Raw genomic sequence first — 18,228 nt, forward strand, 5'->3', positions numbered from 1 at the left:
CATTGATGTTCTGACCATAGTCATGGATGTTCTGACCATAGTCATGGATGTTCTGACCATAGTCATGGATGTTCCGACTATATTCATGGATGTTCTGACCATAGCCATGGATGTTCTGACTATAGTCATAGATGTTCTGACCATAGTCATGGATGTTCTGACCATAGCCATTGATGTTCTGACCATAGCCATAGCCATGGATGTTCTGACTATAGTCATGGATGTTTTGACCATAGTCATGGATGTTATGACCATAGTCATGGATGTTATGACCATAGTCATTGATGTTCTGACCATAGCCATGGATGTTCTGACTATAGTCATGGATGTTCTGACGATAGTCATGGATGTTGTGACCATAGTCATGGATGTTGTGACCATGGTCATTGATGTTCTGACCATAGCCATGGATGTTCTGACCATAGCCATGGATGTTCTGACCATAGTCATGGATGTTCTGACCATAGCCATGGATGTTCTGACTATAGCCATGGATGTTCTGACTATAGTCATGGATGTTCTGACCATAGTCATTGATATTCTGACCATGGTCATTGATGTTCTGACTTTAGTCGTGGATGTTCTCACCATAGTCATGGATGTTCTGACTATAGTCATAGATGTTCTGACCATAGTCATGGATGTTCTGACCATAGCCATTGATGTTCTGACCATAGCCATAGCCATGGATGTTCTGACTATAGTCATGGATGTTCTGACCATAGTCATGGATGTTATGACCATAGTCATGGATGTTATGACCATAGTCATTGATGTTCTGACCATAGCCATGGATGTTCTGACTATAGTCATGGATGTTCTGACCATATTCATTGATGTTCTGACCATAGTCATTTATGTTCTGACCATAGCTATGGATGTTCTGACCATAGTCATGGATGTTCTGACCATAGTCATGGATGTTCTGACCATAGCCATGGATGTTCTGACCATAGCCATGGATGTTCAGACTATAGTCATGGATGTTCTGACCATAGCCATGGATGTTCTGACTATAGTCATGGATGTTCTGACCATAGTCATTGATATTCTGACCATGATCATTGATGTTCTGACTTTAGTCATGGATGTTCTCACCATAGTCATGGATGTTCTGACTATAGTCATGGATGTTCTGACCATAGCCATGGATGGTCTGACCATAGCCATGGATGGTCTGACCATAGTCATGGATGTTCTGACCATAGTCATTTATGTTCTGACCATAGCCATGGATGTTCTGACTATAGTCATGGATGTTCTGACCATATTCATGGATGTTCTGACCATATTCATGGATGTTCTGACTATAGTCATGGATGTTCTGACCATATTCATGGATGTTCTGACCATAGCCATGGATGTTCTGACCATAGTCATGGATGTTCTGACCATAGTCATGGATGTTCTGACCATAGTCATGGATGTTCTGACCATAGTCATTGATGTTCTGACCATGGCCATGGATGTTCTCACCAGTCATGGATGTTCTGACCATAGTCATGGATGTTCTGACTATATTCATGGATGTTCTTACCATAGCCATGGATGTTCTGACTATAGTCATAGATGTTCTGACCATAGTAATTGATGTTCTGACCATAGTCATGGATGTTCTGACCATAGTCATTGATGTTCTGACCATAGCCATTGATGTTCTGACCATAGCCATAGCCATGGATGTTCTGACTATAGTCATGGATGTTCTGACCATAGTCATGGATGTTATGACCATAGTCATGGATGTTATGACCATAGTCATTGATGTTCTGACCATAGCCATGGATGTTCTGACTATAGTCATGGATGTTCTGACGATAGTCATGGATGTTATGACCATAGTCATGGATGTTATGACCATAGTCATTGATGTTCTGACCATAGCCATGGATGTTCTGACTATAGTCATTGATGTTCTGACCATGGCCATGGATGTTCTCACCAGTCATGGATGTTCTGACCATAGTCATGGATGTTCTGACTATATTCATGGATGTTCTTACCATAGCCATGGATGTTCTGACTATAGTCATAGATGTTCTGACCATAGTAATTGATGTTCTGACCATAGTCATGGATGTTCTGACCATAGTCATTGATGTTCTGACCATAGCCATTGATGTTCTGACCATAGCCATAGCCATGGATGTTCTGACTATAGTCATGGATGTTCTGACCATAGTCATGGATGTTATGACCATAGTCATGGATGTTATGACCATAGTCATTGATGTTCTGACCATAGCCATGGATGTTCTGACTATAGTCATGGATGTTCTGACGATAGTCATGGATGTTGTGACCATAGTCATGGATGTTGTGACCATAGTCATTGATGTTCTGACCATAGCCATGGATGTTCTGACTATAGTCATGGATGTTCTGACCATAGTCATGGATGTTCTGACCATAGCCATGGATGTTCTGACCATAGCCATGGATGTTCTGACTATAGTCATGGATGTTCTGACCATGGTCATTGATGTTCTGACTTTAGTCATGGATGTTCTCACCATAGTCATGGATGTTCTCACCATAGTCATGGATGTTCTGACCATAGTCATGGATGTTCTGACCATAGTCATGGATGTTATGACCATAGTCATGGATGTTATGACCATAGTCATGGATGTTATGACCATAGTCATTGATGTTCTGACCATAGCCATGGATGTTCTGACTATAGTCATGGATGTTCTGACGATAGTCATTGATGTTCTGACGATAGTCATTGATGTTCTGACCATAGTCATGGATGTTCTGACCATAGTCATGGATGTTCCGACTATATTCATGGATGTTCTGACCATAGCCATGGATGTTCTGACTATAGTCATAGATGTTCTGACCATAGTCATGGATGTTCTGACCATAGCCATTGATGTTCTGACCATAGCCATAGCCATGGATGTTCTGACTATAGTCATGGATGTTCTGACCATAGTCATGGATGTTATGACCATAGTCATGGATGTTCTGACCATAGTCATTGATGTTCTGACCATAGCCATGGATGTTCTGACTATAGTCATGGATGTTCTGACGATAGTCATGGATGTTGTGACCATAGTCATGGATGTTGTGACCATAGTCATGGATGTTGTGACCATAGTCATTGATGTTTTGACCATAGCCATGGATGTTCTGACCATAGTCATTGATGTTCTGACCATAGCCATTGATGTTCTGACCATAGCCATAGCCATGGATGTTCTGACTATAGTCATGGATGTTCTGACCATAGTCATGGATGTTATGACCATAGTCATGGATGTTATGACCATAGTCATTGATGTTCTGACCATAGCCATGGATGTTCTGACTATAGTCATGGATGTTCTGACGATAGTCATGGATGTTGTGACCATAGTCATGGATGTTGTGACCATAGTCATTGATGTTCTGACCATAGCCATGGATGTTCTGACTATAGTCATGGATGTTCTGACCATAGTCATGGATGTTCTGACCATAGCCATGGATGTTCTGACCATAGCCATGGATGTTCTGACTATAGTCATAGATGTTCTGACCATAGTCATGGATGTTCTGACCATAGCCATTGATGTTCTGACCATAGCCATAGCCATGGATGTTCTGACTATAGTCATGGATGTTTTGACCATAGTCATGGATGTTATGACCATAGTCATGGATGTTATGACCATAGTCATTGATGTTCTGACCATAGCCATGGATGTTCTGACTATAGTCATGGATGTTCTGACGATAGTCATGGATGTTGTGACCATAGTCATGGATGTTGTGACCATGGTCATTGATGTTCTGACCATAGCCATGGATGTTCTGACCATAGCCATGGATGTTCTGACCATAGTCATGGATGTTCTGACCATAGCCATGGATGTTCTGACTATAGCCATGGATGTTCTGACTATAGTCATGGATGTTCTGACCATAGTCATTGATATTCTGACCATGGTCATTGATGTTCTGACTTTAGTCGTGGATGTTCTCACCATAGTCATGGATGTTCTCACCATAGTCGTGGATGTTCTCACCATAGTCATGGATGTTCTGACTATAGTCATAGATGTTCTGACCATAGTCATGGATGTTCTGACCATAGCCATTGATGTTCTGACCATAGCCATAGCCATGGATGTTCTGACTATAGTCATGGATGTTCTGACCATAGTCATGGATGTTATGACCATAGTCATGGATGTTATGACCATAGTCATTGATGTTCTGACCATAGCCATGGATGTTCTGACTATAGTCATGGATGTTCTGACCATATTCATTGATGTTCTGACCATAGTCATTTATGTTCTGACCATAGCTATGGATGTTCTGACCATAGTCATGGATGTTCTGACCATAGTCATGGATGTTCTGACCATAGCCATGGATGTTCTGACCATAGCCATGGATGTTCAGACTATAGTCATGGATGTTCTGACCATAGCCATGGATGTTCTGACTATAGTCATGGATGTTCTGACCATAGTCATTGATATTCTGACCATGATCATTGATGTTCTGACTTTAGTCATGGATGTTCTCACCATAGTCATGGATGTTCTGACTATAGTCATGGATGTTCTGACCATAGCCATGGATGGTCTGACCATAGCCATGGATGGTCTGACCATAGTCATGGATGTTCTGACCATAGTCATTTATGTTCTGACCATAGCCATGGATGTTCTGACTATAGTCATGGATGTTCTGACCATATTCATGGATGTTCTGACCATATTCATGGATGTTCTGACTATAGTCATGGATGTTCTGACCATATTCATGGATGTTCTGACCATAGCCATGGATGTTCTGACCATAGTCATGGATGTTCTGACCATAGTCATGGATGTTCTGACCATAGTCATGGATGTTCTGACCATAGTCATTGATGTTCTGACCATGGCCATGGATGTTCTCACCAGTCATGGATGTTCTGACCATAGTCATGGATGTTCTGACTATATTCATGGATGTTCTTACCATAGCCATGGATGTTCTGACTATAGTCATAGATGTTCTGACCATAGTAATTGATGTTCTGACCATAGTCATGGATGTTCTGACCATAGTCATTGATGTTCTGACCATAGCCATTGATGTTCTGACCATAGCCATAGCCATGGATGTTCTGACTATAGTCATGGATGTTCTGACCATAGTCATGGATGTTATGACCATAGTCATGGATGTTATGACCATAGTCATTGATGTTCTGACCATAGCCATGGATGTTCTGACTATAGTCATGGATGTTCTGACGATAGTCATGGATGTTATGACCATAGTCATGGATGTTATGACCATAGTCATTGATGTTCTGACCATAGCCATGGATGTTCTGACTATAGTCATTGATGTTCTGACCATGGCCATGGATGTTCTCACCAGTCATGGATGTTCTGACCATAGTCATGGATGTTCTGACTATATTCATGGATGTTCTTACCATAGCCATGGATGTTCTGACTATAGTCATAGATGTTCTGACCATAGTAATTGATGTTCTGACCATAGTCATGGATGTTCTGACCATAGTCATTGATGTTCTGACCATAGCCATTGATGTTCTGACCATAGCCATAGCCATGGATGTTCTGACTATAGTCATGGATGTTCTGACCATAGTCATGGATGTTATGACCATAGTCATGGATGTTATGACCATAGTCATTGATGTTCTGACCATAGCCATGGATGTTCTGACTATAGTCATGGATGTTCTGACGATAGTCATGGATGTTGTGACCATAGTCATGGATGTTGTGACCATAGTCATTGATGTTCTGACCATAGCCATGGATGTTCTGACTATAGTCATGGATGTTCTGACCATAGTCATGGATGTTCTGACCATAGCCATGGATGTTCTGACCATAGCCATGGATGTTCTGACTATAGTCATGGATGTTCTGACCATGGTCATTGATGTTCTGACTTTAGTCATGGATGTTCTCACCATAGTCATGGATGTTCTCACCATAGTCATGGATGTTCTGACCATAGTCATGGATGTTCTGACCATAGTCATGGATGTTATGACCATAGTCATGGATGTTATGACCATAGTCATGGATGTTATGACCATAGTCATTGATGTTCTGACCATAGCCATGGATGTTCTGACTATAGTCATGGATGTTCTGACGATAGTCATTGATGTTCTGACGATAGTCATTGATGTTCTGACCATAGTCATGGATGTTCTGACCATAGTCATGGATGTTCCGACTATATTCATGGATGTTCTGACCATAGCCATGGATGTTCTGACTATAGTCATAGATGTTCTGACCATAGTCATGGATGTTCTGACCATAGCCATTGATGTTCTGACCATAGCCATAGCCATGGATGTTCTGACTATAGTCATGGATGTTCTGACCATAGTCATGGATGTTATGACCATAGTCATGGATGTTCTGACCATAGTCATTGATGTTCTGACCATAGCCATGGATGTTCTGACTATAGTCATGGATGTTCTGACGATAGTCATGGATGTTGTGACCATAGTCATGGATGTTGTGACCATAGTCATGGATGTTGTGACCATAGTCATTGATGTTTTGACCATAGCCATGGATGTTCTGACCATAGTCATTGATGTTCTGACCATAGCCATTGATGTTCTGACCATAGCCATAGCCATGGATGTTCTGACTATAGTCATGGATGTTCTGACCATAGTCATGGATGTTATGACCATAGTCATGGATGTTATGACCATAGTCATTGATGTTCTGACCATAGCCATGGATGTTCTGACTATAGTCATGGATGTTCTGACGATAGTCATGGATGTTGTGACCATAGTCATGGATGTTGTGACCATAGTCATTGATGTTCTGACCATAGCCATGGATGTTCTGACTATAGTCATGGATGTTCTGACCATAGTCATGGATGTTCTGACCATAGCCATGGATGTTCTGACCATAGCCATGGATGTTCTGACTATAGTCATGGATGTTCTGACCATGGTCATTGATGTTCTGACTTTAGTCATGGATGTTCTCACCATAGTCATGGATGTTCTCACCATAGTCATGGATGTTCTGACCATAGTCATGGATGTTCTGACCATAGTCATGGATGTTATGACCATAGTCATGGATGTTATGACCATAGTCATGGATGTTATGACCATAGTCATTGATGTTCTGACCATAGCCATGGATGTTCTGACTATAGTCATGGATGTTCTGACGATAGTCATTGATGTTCTGACGATAGTCATTGATGTTCTGACCATAGTCATGGATGTTCTGACCATAGTCATGGATGTTCCGACTATATTCATGGATGTTCTGACCATAGCCATGGATGTTCTGACTATAGTCATAGATGTTCTGACCATAGTCATGGATGTTCTGACCATAGCCATTGATGTTCTGACCATAGCCATAGCCATGGATGTTCTGACTATAGTCATGGATGTTCTGACCATAGTCATGGATGTTATGACCATAGTCATGGATGTTCTGACCATAGTCATTGATGTTCTGACCATAGCCATGGATGTTCTGACTATAGTCATGGATGTTCTGACGATAGTCATGGATGTTGTGACCATAGTCATGGATGTTGTGACCATAGTCATGGATGTTGTGACCATAGTCATTGATGTTTTGACCATAGCCATGGATGTTCTGACTATAGTCATGGATGTTCTGACCGTATTCATGGATGTTCTGACCATAGCCATGGATGTTCTGACTATAGTCATGGAAGTTCTGACCATAGTCATTGATGTTCTGACCATAGCCATGGATGTTCTGACCATAGCCATGGATGTTCTGACTATAGTCATGGATGTTCTGACCATATTCATTGATGTTCTGACCATAGTCATTTATGTTCTGACCATAGCTATGGATGTTCTGACCATAGTCATGGATGTTCTGACCATAGTCATGGATGTTCTGACCATAGCCATGGATGTTCTGACCATAGCCATGGATGTTCTGACTATAGTCAAGGATGTTCTGACCATAGTCATTGATATTCTGACCATGGTCATTGATGTTCTGACTTTAGTCATGGATGTTCTGACCATAGTCATTGATGTTATGACCATAGCCATGGATGTTCTGACCATAGTCATGGATGTTCTGACCATAGTCATTGGTGTTCTGACCATAGTCATGGATGTTCTGACCATAGCCATGGATGTTCTGACCATAGCCATGGATGTTCTGACTATAGTCAAGGATGTTCTGACCATAGTCATTGATATTCTGACCATGGTCATTGATGTTCTGACTTTAGTCATGGATGTTCTGACCATAGTCATTGATGTTATGACCATAGCCATGGATGTTCTGACCATAGTCATGGATGTTCTGACCATAGTCATTGGTGTTCTGACCATAGTCATTGATGTTATGACCATAGCCATGGATGTTCTGACCATAGTCATGGATGTTCTGACCATAGTCATTGGTGTTCTGACCATAGCCATGGATGTTCTGACCATAGACATGGATGTTCTGACTATAGTCATGGATGTTCTGACCGTATTCATTGATGTTCTGACCATAGTCATTGATGTTCTGACCATAGTCATGGATGTTCTGACCATAGCCATGGATGTTCTGACTATAGTTATTGATGTTCTGACCATAGCCATGGATGTTCTGACTATAGTCATGGATGTTCTGACCATAGTCATGGATGTTCTGACCATAGTCATTGATGTTCTGACCATAGTCATTGATGTTCTGACCATAGCCATGGATGTTCTAACCATAGCCATGGATATTATGACTATAGTCATGGATGTTCTGACCATATTCATTGATGTTCTGACCATAGCCATGGATGTTCTGACTATAGTCATGGATGTTCTGACCATATTCATGGATGTTCTGACCATAGCCATGGATGTTCTGACTATAGTCATGGATGTTCTGACTATAGTCATGGATGTTCTGACCATAGTCATGGATGTTCTGACCAAAGTCATTGATGTTCTGACCATAGTCATTGATGTTCTGACCATAGCCATGGATGTTCTGACTATAGTCATGGATGTTCTGACCATAGTCATTGATGTTATGACCATAGCCATGGATGTTCTGACCATAGTCATGGATGTTCTGACCATAGTCATTCTTGTTCTGACCATAGCCATGGATGTTCTGACCATAGACATGGATGTTCTGACTATAGTCATGGATGTTCTGACCGTATTCATTGATGTTCTGACCATAGTCATTGATGTTCTGACCATAGTCATGGATGTTCTGACCATAGCCATGGATGTTCTGACTATAGTTATTGATGTTCTGACCATAGCCATGGATGTTCTGACTATAGTCATGGATGTTCTGACCATAGTCATGGATGTTCTGACCATAGTCATTGATGTTATGACCATAGCCATGGATGTTATGACCATAGCCATGGATGTTCTGACCGTAGCCATGGATGTTCTGACCATAGTCATGGATGTTCTGACCATAGTCATTGATGTTCTGACCATAGCCATGGATGTTCTGACCATAGACATGGATGTTGTGACTATAGTCATGGATGTTCTGACCGTATTCATTGATGTTCTGACCATAGTCATTGATGTTCTGACCATAGTCATTGATGTTCTGACCATAGTCATGGATGTTCTGACCATATTCATGGATGTTCTGACCATAGCCATGGATGTTCTGACTATAGTTATTGATGTTCTGACCATAGTCATTGATGTTCTGACCATAGCCATGGATGTTCTGACCATAGCCATGGATGTTCTGACTATAGTCATGGATGTTCTGACCATAGTCATGGATGTTCTGACCATAGTCATTGATGTTAAGACCATAGCCATGGATGTTCTGACCATAGTCATGGATGTTCTGACCATAGTCATTGATGTTCTGACTATAGCCATGGATGTTCTGACTATAGTCATGGATGTTCTGACCATAGTCATGGATGTTCTGACCATAGTCATGGATGTTCTGACCATAGTCATTGATGTTCTGACCATAGTCATGGATGTTCTGACCATAGCCATGGATGTTCTGACTATAGTTATTGATGTTCTGACCATAGCCATGGATGTTCTGACTATAGTCATGGATGTTCTGACCATAGTCATGGATGTTCTGACCATAGTCATTGATGTTATGACCATAGCCATGGATGTTATGACCATAGCCATGGATGTTCTGACCGTAGCCATGGATGTTCTGACCATAGTCATGGATGTTCTGACCATAGTCATTGATGTTCTGACCATAGCCATGGATGTTCTGACCATAGACATGGATGTTGTGACTATAGTCATGGATGTTCTGACCGTATTCATTGATGTTCTGACCATAGTCATTGATGTTCTGACCATAGTCATTGATGTTCTGACCATAGTCATGGATGTTCTGACCATATTCATGGATGTTCTGACCATAGACATGGATGTTCTGACTATAGTCATGGATGTTCTGACCGTATTCATTGATGTTCTGACCATAGTCATTGATGTTCTGACCATAGTCATGGATGTTCTGACCATAGCCATGGATGTTCTGACTATAGTTATTGATGTTCTGACCATAGCCATGGATGTTCTGACTATAGTCATGGATGTTCTGACCATAGTCATGGATGTTCTGACCATAGTCATTGATGTTCTGACCATAGTCATGGATGTTCTGACCATAGTCATTGATGTTCTGACCATAGCCATGGATGTTCTGACCATAGACATGGATGTTGTGACTATAGTCATGGATGTTCTGACCGTATTCATTGATGTTCTGACCATAGTCATTGATGTTCTGACCATAGTCATTGATGTTCTGACCATAGTCATGGATGTTCTGACCATATTCATGGATGTTCTGACCATAGCCATGGATGTTCTGACTATAGTTATTGATGTTCTGACCATAGTCATTGATGTTCTGACCATAGCCATGGATGTTCTGACCATAGCCATGGATGTTCTGACTATAGTCATGGATGTTCTGACCATAGTCATGGATGTTCTGACCATAGTCATTGATGTTAAGACCATAGCCATGGATGTTCTGACCATAGTCATGGATGTTCTGACCATAGTCATTGATGTTCTGACTATAGCCATGGATGTTCTGACTATAGTCATGGATGTTCTGACCATAGTCATGGATGTTCTGACCATAGTCATTGATGTTCTGACCATAGCCATGGATGTTCTAACCATAGCCATGGATGTTCTGACTATAGTCATGGATGTTCTGACCATATTCATTGATTTTCTGACCATAGTCATCGATGTTCTGACCATAGCCATGGATGTTCTGACTATAGTCATAGATGTTCTGACCATATTCATGGATGTTCTAACCATAGCCATGGATGTTCTGACTATAGTCATGGATTTTCTGACCATAGTCATGGATGTTCCGACCATAGTCAACCATGGTCGTAGAAATAGGTAGACCAATGTTGCCCAATTGCCAGGGTAGACAATAAATAGTATGGTCAACTGGTACTAACAAACAAACCAGGGGCCAAGCCTGTTCTTTTTGTTTAGGAAAATCTGTTATGGTAGGAGATTTTTAGTCGGGCTTCATAGCGACTGTGAAAAATCACCAGACGCAGATGTTGGGGTTGGTATTGGCTTTTGGTTTGTGATAATCCCTTGCATTCTTGTTGTCCCTTTATCATGGCGAAATTTGATTTGAACACAGTTTTGAGGTATGTGAGACGATCCAAATCAGTACTCTGCATCACTGGAATGCGCCGCACATTTACCAAAATAAGCATTGTGCGCCACCTAGTTGCGCCACCATTCTGCGCCGTATTTTGCGCCCCTCATTCTGCGCCATCGAGAAAATTCATACTGTGCCCATTCTGAGTTCAAGCTTTTTAAAAATGTAAAATCATAGACTCATAGACGGCAATGATTTTCAAGCCTGTTTATCAACACAATCGGGGAAATAAGTATGAAGCTATTGGAAACAAATAAATTAAAGCTATTAGTTGTCTGAGATTAAAGTAATCGACTAGTTATAATATAGGCACAATCGGCAGATGAAAACGCAAAAATTGCTTGTTTCCAAAGGAGTAACGTGCTTACACACCCAATTACGGGCTTTCAGCAGCTAATTATGAAAACCATGAAAACAAACATTGGGAGTGGCTGAATTATTAGAACAAAAACGGAAATTATATTTTGAGAGGTCATTATTCGGGATATGATTTGAGTGGTTGAATTATAAAAACGAGAAAGAAACGACGATTTGCGACAAAAAGGTGTGGACAACCGTTACAGGAACCACACAGTAAGAGAGTTCATTGTTGTGTTTTGTAAACAGTGTCTCGGTTTATTTTCGCTGCCTGTCTTGGTAAAAATGCACACTAGCTCGCCCAATCATTCCGTCATGGTACGGTTTTATCTTATTTAGGATTTGGTGGCCCTGATACAATTTCGTTTTTATCTTGCTTTTGAGCGTTGTCAAATTCGTGGTGCTAAAAATGCGTGTTTGAAGATTGCAGAACATTTTTTTATCGCCAAAAGGTATTTGGCCAATCAAAAAATCATAGGTATTTGTGAAACTAAAACACTCAAATGTTTTTTTAAATAGTATGGTACAAGTAAAAATTATGATAATTTGATCAACAGATGTTTTATTTTCCCGAAAACGGGCAACACATATTCTTAAAGACAGAGCTGCATCACGATCCCCAAACGTTGCCTGGATCAATCACAAACAAGAATAGACAATTAATTTTTGGATTAACTAACTTTCCCCACGCTAACAAAAAAATCGTCTTCTACTGATTTCTTGTTTTGGTCCGGCTTTGAGAAGGCTGACCCAAAACAAGTCAGCCATTTCCGGTTCCAGTGATTTTCAGACTGATTTGCCCAACTAACAAACACTAACTTTGAAAATGTATCCACACAAGAAACACAAGATCAAGGCAGTAACAGGTTTATTTTGGTTACGGAGCTTACAACATGGCGGGCATCTCAAGGCGCAGACGACACTCGTTAAGGGGGCGTCTCAAATGACTAACTATGATAAAGTCAAGGGTCATCTCACAATTACAATAAGTGAATATACTACACTTCCCCTTCCTTAAGCTTTTGAATACATACAAATGCTAGTTGTGTGCATAAGAGTTCTGCAATTTGCCTTCAATAAAAACTTCAAAAGTTACAACAATATAAATAACAATTAACCTAACTAGAGGGGAGAGGTTTTCCAGCACAAATCACCCTCGCTAGTGAATCTTCAGCATTCACCTTCCCTGCTCTGAGCTTGCTCTGAAATACAAAATTAAGGTTGCTCAAACAGTTTTTAGCTCCGCTGTCAACTTTGTCGAGCAGAGCTTATCATATGAGTGATTGTCCGGCGTCCGTGTCAATGTTTTACTTTTTCGACTTCTTTTTGAAAAGTACGAGCCTGAATGCTTTGATACTTGGTGTATATGTACCTTTGGTAGACCTCTCTCAGATTTGTTCATTTCATGATCATATCTTCAATTCTCTAATTTTGGTGAATATTTTTGTCATTTTTGGTAAAAAGTGATATTTTCGACATCTTGTTAAAAACCGCAAGTCCAATTGCTTTGATATTATATATGTACTACATGTGGACCCCTCTCAAATTTGTTCATTTCATGATGATATCTTCAATTCTCTAATTTTGATGAATATTTTTGTCATTTTTGGTAAAAAGTGATATTTTCGACTTCAAACTGGACGAGGACATTGACAATGACTTGGGACTATACATCTAAAAAAATTTAAATAGCACTCCAAAATGACAAAGAAAAACATTTTACTCTGTGTGAACAGTGATCAGTAACAAGATTCTATTTCCATCACTTATGTCTGCATCCAATGTAATAAAAGGAAAGTGTTCAAATATGCATCAATGTTGGTGATGTAGTTTACCCCAAATAATAGAAAATTTGATTGATCAAATGAGTTACAGATACATTTTGGAAAGAATGTTGAGGTTTTGAGGCCGTAATTTTGCGGTATTTCACAGGGTATTTTCATTCTACCATATAAGGAATTGCGAATTCCAAATATGGAAAGATTATGCGCGTAAGTGTCCTCTAATAATAAAAACAAACATGGCTGCCACCAGGGTTTGACCAGACTCCACACTAAGAAGTTCGGTGATACTGTTCTAAACTTTTTGGATTTCGGCATTCCCATGATGCATCTTGGAAAGGAAAAGATGTATAATAATAAGGTTATTATGAGAATACCTCAAAGTATGCACTCAGACAGTATGCCATCCATCAACCTCCGCTGCGCGTCGGTTGATACTTCCGCTGTACTGTCTTCGTGCAAACTTTGAGGTATCCTTGTAATATTCATGTATTTACTAATATAATATCAAATATCATATCAAATAATATTTATATATATATATTTTTTTGTAAAGAAATACAACTTGGGCGTCATCATAAGGATGGTAAAGATGAAAAGGATGAAAGTAGTTGTGTTTTATCTTCAAGAACTACCCCCATAGATGTACAATCCTCTACAATCTATGAGAGACATGAACGTCGTAAACAGTGTTCATGTTCAGATAATATTACAAGCACAAATGATGTCATTGGTGTGTCTGAAGAACTTCAAGATTTAATGATTAGAACTCAGTCTAACAGTATTTCACCTCCATGTCATTCTGCTGGTGTTGATGACCTTTCTCGTGATTACGGACATTACACTGAAGTCAAATACTCAGCAGGCTCTAGCAATCCTGTCATACCTATCCATGATGAAATGAATCGGTATTATGAACAGCCTTGCTGTTTACCTCCATCTGATGCCTGTACTAGTGGAATTACTGGTGATTCTTGTAATTTGGTTGCTATACAGAAAATAATCGATGGTGACTACCCTAGATCTTCGCCACCACCACCACCACCAGTTCCACTATCCAATCAATCCCCCCATTATTCTGCCACAATAGGTACAAGTGACATGTTCGGCCAGTTACCTTCAATTAACCATGAAAATCATTATTATTTTAAAAAGATACCCAAAGAAGACACAAAGTATAGTCGTTCATTGATTAGCACAAATCATCATTTGGGACACTCTAGTCAGTGTAAAATTAATGCGGCATATCTGGTGAATATGAGAAAAGGTAAAAACCAAGAGATGGTAACACAAGTCCCTACAAGTAATGCAACAAGCTCAACACAGCATTTTTGTCCACACCATTGCACTGCAAGCTGTCTGTCACATCACTCCATTCATCCTAAGGAAGAAGACTGTCAGTCACAAAGGAATGAATGTCAACTCAGTAGATCACCTGTTTATATGAAGACACAACATATGGATGCTGGTAGAACCAATGTTATTAGACATGGTAGTGATAAACTACAACCTACTACTCATCAAATATCAGGTAGTACTTCTGACATTTTCTCTTTACAGTATGACCCTTATCCTACCGCCATCGGCACAATAGGATCAGAATCCACGCATGACATTTATTATCCTCCTGGCTTTGACTCAACACCCATATTACCATTACATGAAGTAGGTCAACATGTACCAAGTGAAACAAAACTGATCACTAACAATGCTTGGCAGTATCAGTCACCTACTACTTATAATAATACATTTCCACTTCATATTGGTGATTCTGAACCAATTGATCTTATACAAACTTCTAAACCAATAAATTCTGCTCACGAAGATGAAGAACATGTCGAACAGTCTAGTCCGAATGTTTCCCCACAATTAGAACCATATGTACATGAACGTGATAATGATCTTGACAATCATGCAAGAAGCGATTTAGTTACTGAAGAACTTGACAATAGACCATGGACCTGTGCAGAACGTGAAAATAAAACAAAAGTACTAGAAAAAGAAGATGAAGCTTATGATTTAGTATTAAATGGTTTTAACGAGTTTTGGGATAGAATTTCACAAGAGATTGTAGAAAGTAAATCAGAGAGTCAGCAAGATGCCTATGAATTGAAAGAAAACGGTATTCATATGGCTCCTCAGTCAAGGACAGGACTAAACAAGTCAAATAGTATTATGCTGTATGAACTCACATCGTCTGAGAGACCAACCATCAGTGCTCGCCGATCAATCTCCAAAAAAGATTCACAAAATAACCAGTGGAAAAACATGAGTCAAGTTCAAGCTATACCAATCATAACGTATCCTACAAACAGTGTGACATCAAAGTCAGTAAAACGAGAACATCCAGAATATTTTAGTTCATCAGGTTCTGCTGGTTCTGTAGAAGTCACTCCACAAGATATGAGAAATCAGATTAAACAAGCTTTGAACGCTATGCATCGGGCAATGACTATGTATAATAATTCTGAAGAACATTCCAGAGCATCTGAAGAAGTAAGTGTGTTTGACCAACTCAATTCTGAGGAATGTCAATTTACAATTTGCTTCTTCTAGCAGCACAGCTTGTTCAACTGTTGTTTATGTTCAAACTTAACACATACATCAGACACTTGCATTTATTTCATGATCCAATTCAAGATCAAAATCATACATTTTCATCTTTCTGGAATAGATCACATTTGTGTCATGGATTTGGGTTAAACTTGATACAAACATTGAACTCAATTTATTCTTAGAATTGTTTAAAATAGCTGATTTGGAACAGTTTAAAGATTCATATTTCTAACATGCCATCAGATATCATATGAAACATGCATATGCATTTGTGTCATGATTTGATTCAAGATGGAAGAATTGGAGCCATTTAAGGTTAAAATTCTTGTCAAAATTGTCAAAATTTTCATCAAATATGTCATACATATACTGGTACAATAGCACTTGTGTCATGATTTTTCATACCTGTTTCTAAATGGCCACAACTGACTCCAGTTTTTATCCTGTCTGTAATGTGAGTGTGACAGTCAGAATAAATATTAAAGTGTACACTGAACGCTAGATTTTATTTCATTTTCTGCTATCTTGTATTTAAATATCAAACACCAGAAATCTGTTTTAAAATCCGATGACTCATTTACGAAATATAGCGGATTCTGTTAAAATCGCACGTAAGCTCCCCCCGTTTGACCTCGTTTACATGACCTCTTGGATGTGACGTCATAAGTGTGACCGCCCTGTTCAGTTTGCCGCCATTGATATGTAAACCGTATGTAAATGTCGTTCGTGATCAGCTGTGTTATTGTTGATTTTCGTGTATGTTCTACGGTTTTATTTTAGTGATACTGCAACCAAAGACGCGAACTGTTGCGTTTGGGATTTTTTTTTATTCATTTGAGCTTCGTATTTAAACTAGTAATGTCAAGTGGTTGTGACAGACGAGGTAAACGCTGCGTTGCTTTCGGGTGCTGGAACACGAACCTTGACGGTGTTTCGCTTCACGCATTCCCCCTCGACAGACCGTCTTTGAGCAAACTTTGGACGAAGTTTGTTCGGGTGAAGAGAGCTAAATGGCATGGTCCTACGAAGCATTCTGTGCTTTGCTCAGTGCATTTCACAGACGAGTGCTACCCGGCAAAATACAAGTTTATGCGTGCGATGGGACAAGTTCCCGGAAGAAAAACTTTGCACAAAGATGCCGTGCCAACAATTCATACCGGCGTCCTGGCGGAGAGTATTAGTAACAAGACTGATACAAGTCCAGCGTATCCGGCTGTCTCAACACCTAAAAGGCCAAGGATTGCTTTTCTTAAAAGAGAAAATGCTAGGGTAGGTATTTGTATTCGTTCATGTTCGACTATGTGCCGCGCACTGAATTTACCGCGAGTATGTTTACGTTTACACATAACGACTGGCTATGGCGGTAATGCTATTACGTACGTTCAATTGTCTGTTTTTTTCATACATTATTATTTGTAATCATTGTTTGATACAGGTAACTCTGCAGTATTCGGAGGACACCCATGACGAGGACACAAGCCACCAAGTACAGGACACTGATTCTCTTACCGACAGCTCTATTCAGGTACTGAACATTTGCGAGAAACTTGCATGAAAAACATGTATGTATTCTATAAACAGCGTCTTGGTGTGTTTATATTAGTGTGTTTATAAATAAATAAATAAATAAATAAATAAATAAATAAATAAATAAATAAATAAATAATCACTTCCTAAATTTTGTTTCACATTTAAGACTTTAACCAAGGCTAAGACTGTTAGAACATATGGTACTCAAATATCTTACAAGCAGCCTAATAAGAGAAGTGTGCATGTACAAGTAAGGCCCTTTGGATCAAATAAAGGTATGTATTGTATGTGGGGAGGCTAGGAGAATATTTTATGTT

The 18,228-nt window shown here is 39.7% G+C and overlaps 2 protein-coding genes across 2 annotated transcripts in view; both read left to right on the forward strand.

Annotated features, from left to right (window-relative positions):
• The window catches only part of LOC144354615 (uncharacterized), a 144,417-nt gene that overhangs the window by 99,929 nt on the left and 26,260 nt on the right, over positions 1-18,228 (forward strand). The window contains exon 6 of the mRNA XM_085505844.1: positions 14,382-16,321. Within this exon, the coding sequence (XP_085361970.1) occupies positions 14,382-16,321 (1,940 nt within the window). The remainder of the gene's footprint in view (positions 1-14,381; positions 16,322-18,228) is intronic.
• LOC146749034 (THAP domain-containing protein 10-like) lies at positions 16,960-18,212 on the forward strand. The gene is made up of 3 exons (XM_085496022.1): positions 16,960-17,650; positions 17,817-17,906; positions 18,078-18,212. Exons 1-3 carry the CDS (start codon positions 17,240-17,242, stop codon positions 18,210-18,212), a joined length of 636 nt encoding a protein of 211 aa, XP_085352148.1. The 5' UTR covers positions 16,960-17,239.

Source organism: Saccoglossus kowalevskii, chromosome 2 (assembly GCF_978046115.1).
Source record: "Saccoglossus kowalevskii chromosome 2, keSacKowa6.1, whole genome shotgun sequence".
NCBI classification, from domain to species: domain Eukaryota; kingdom Metazoa; phylum Hemichordata; class Enteropneusta; family Harrimaniidae; genus Saccoglossus; species Saccoglossus kowalevskii.

What these genes read in the sequence shown, in the direction of transcription:
- LOC146749034 (XM_085496022.1), top strand. Translation starts at nt 17,240, where the DNA reads ATGTCAAGTGGTTGTGACAGACGAGGTAAACGCTGCGTTGCTTTCGGG. An exon ending in TTAAAAGAGAAAATGCTAGG is followed by an intron (nt 17,651 to 17,816) that starts GTAGGTATTTGT and finishes TGTTTGATACAG; the next exon opens with GTAACTCTGCAGTATTCGGA. An exon ending in TTACCGACAGCTCTATTCAG is followed by an intron (nt 17,907 to 18,077) that starts GTACTGAACATT and finishes TTCACATTTAAG; the next exon opens with ACTTTAACCAAGGCTAAGAC.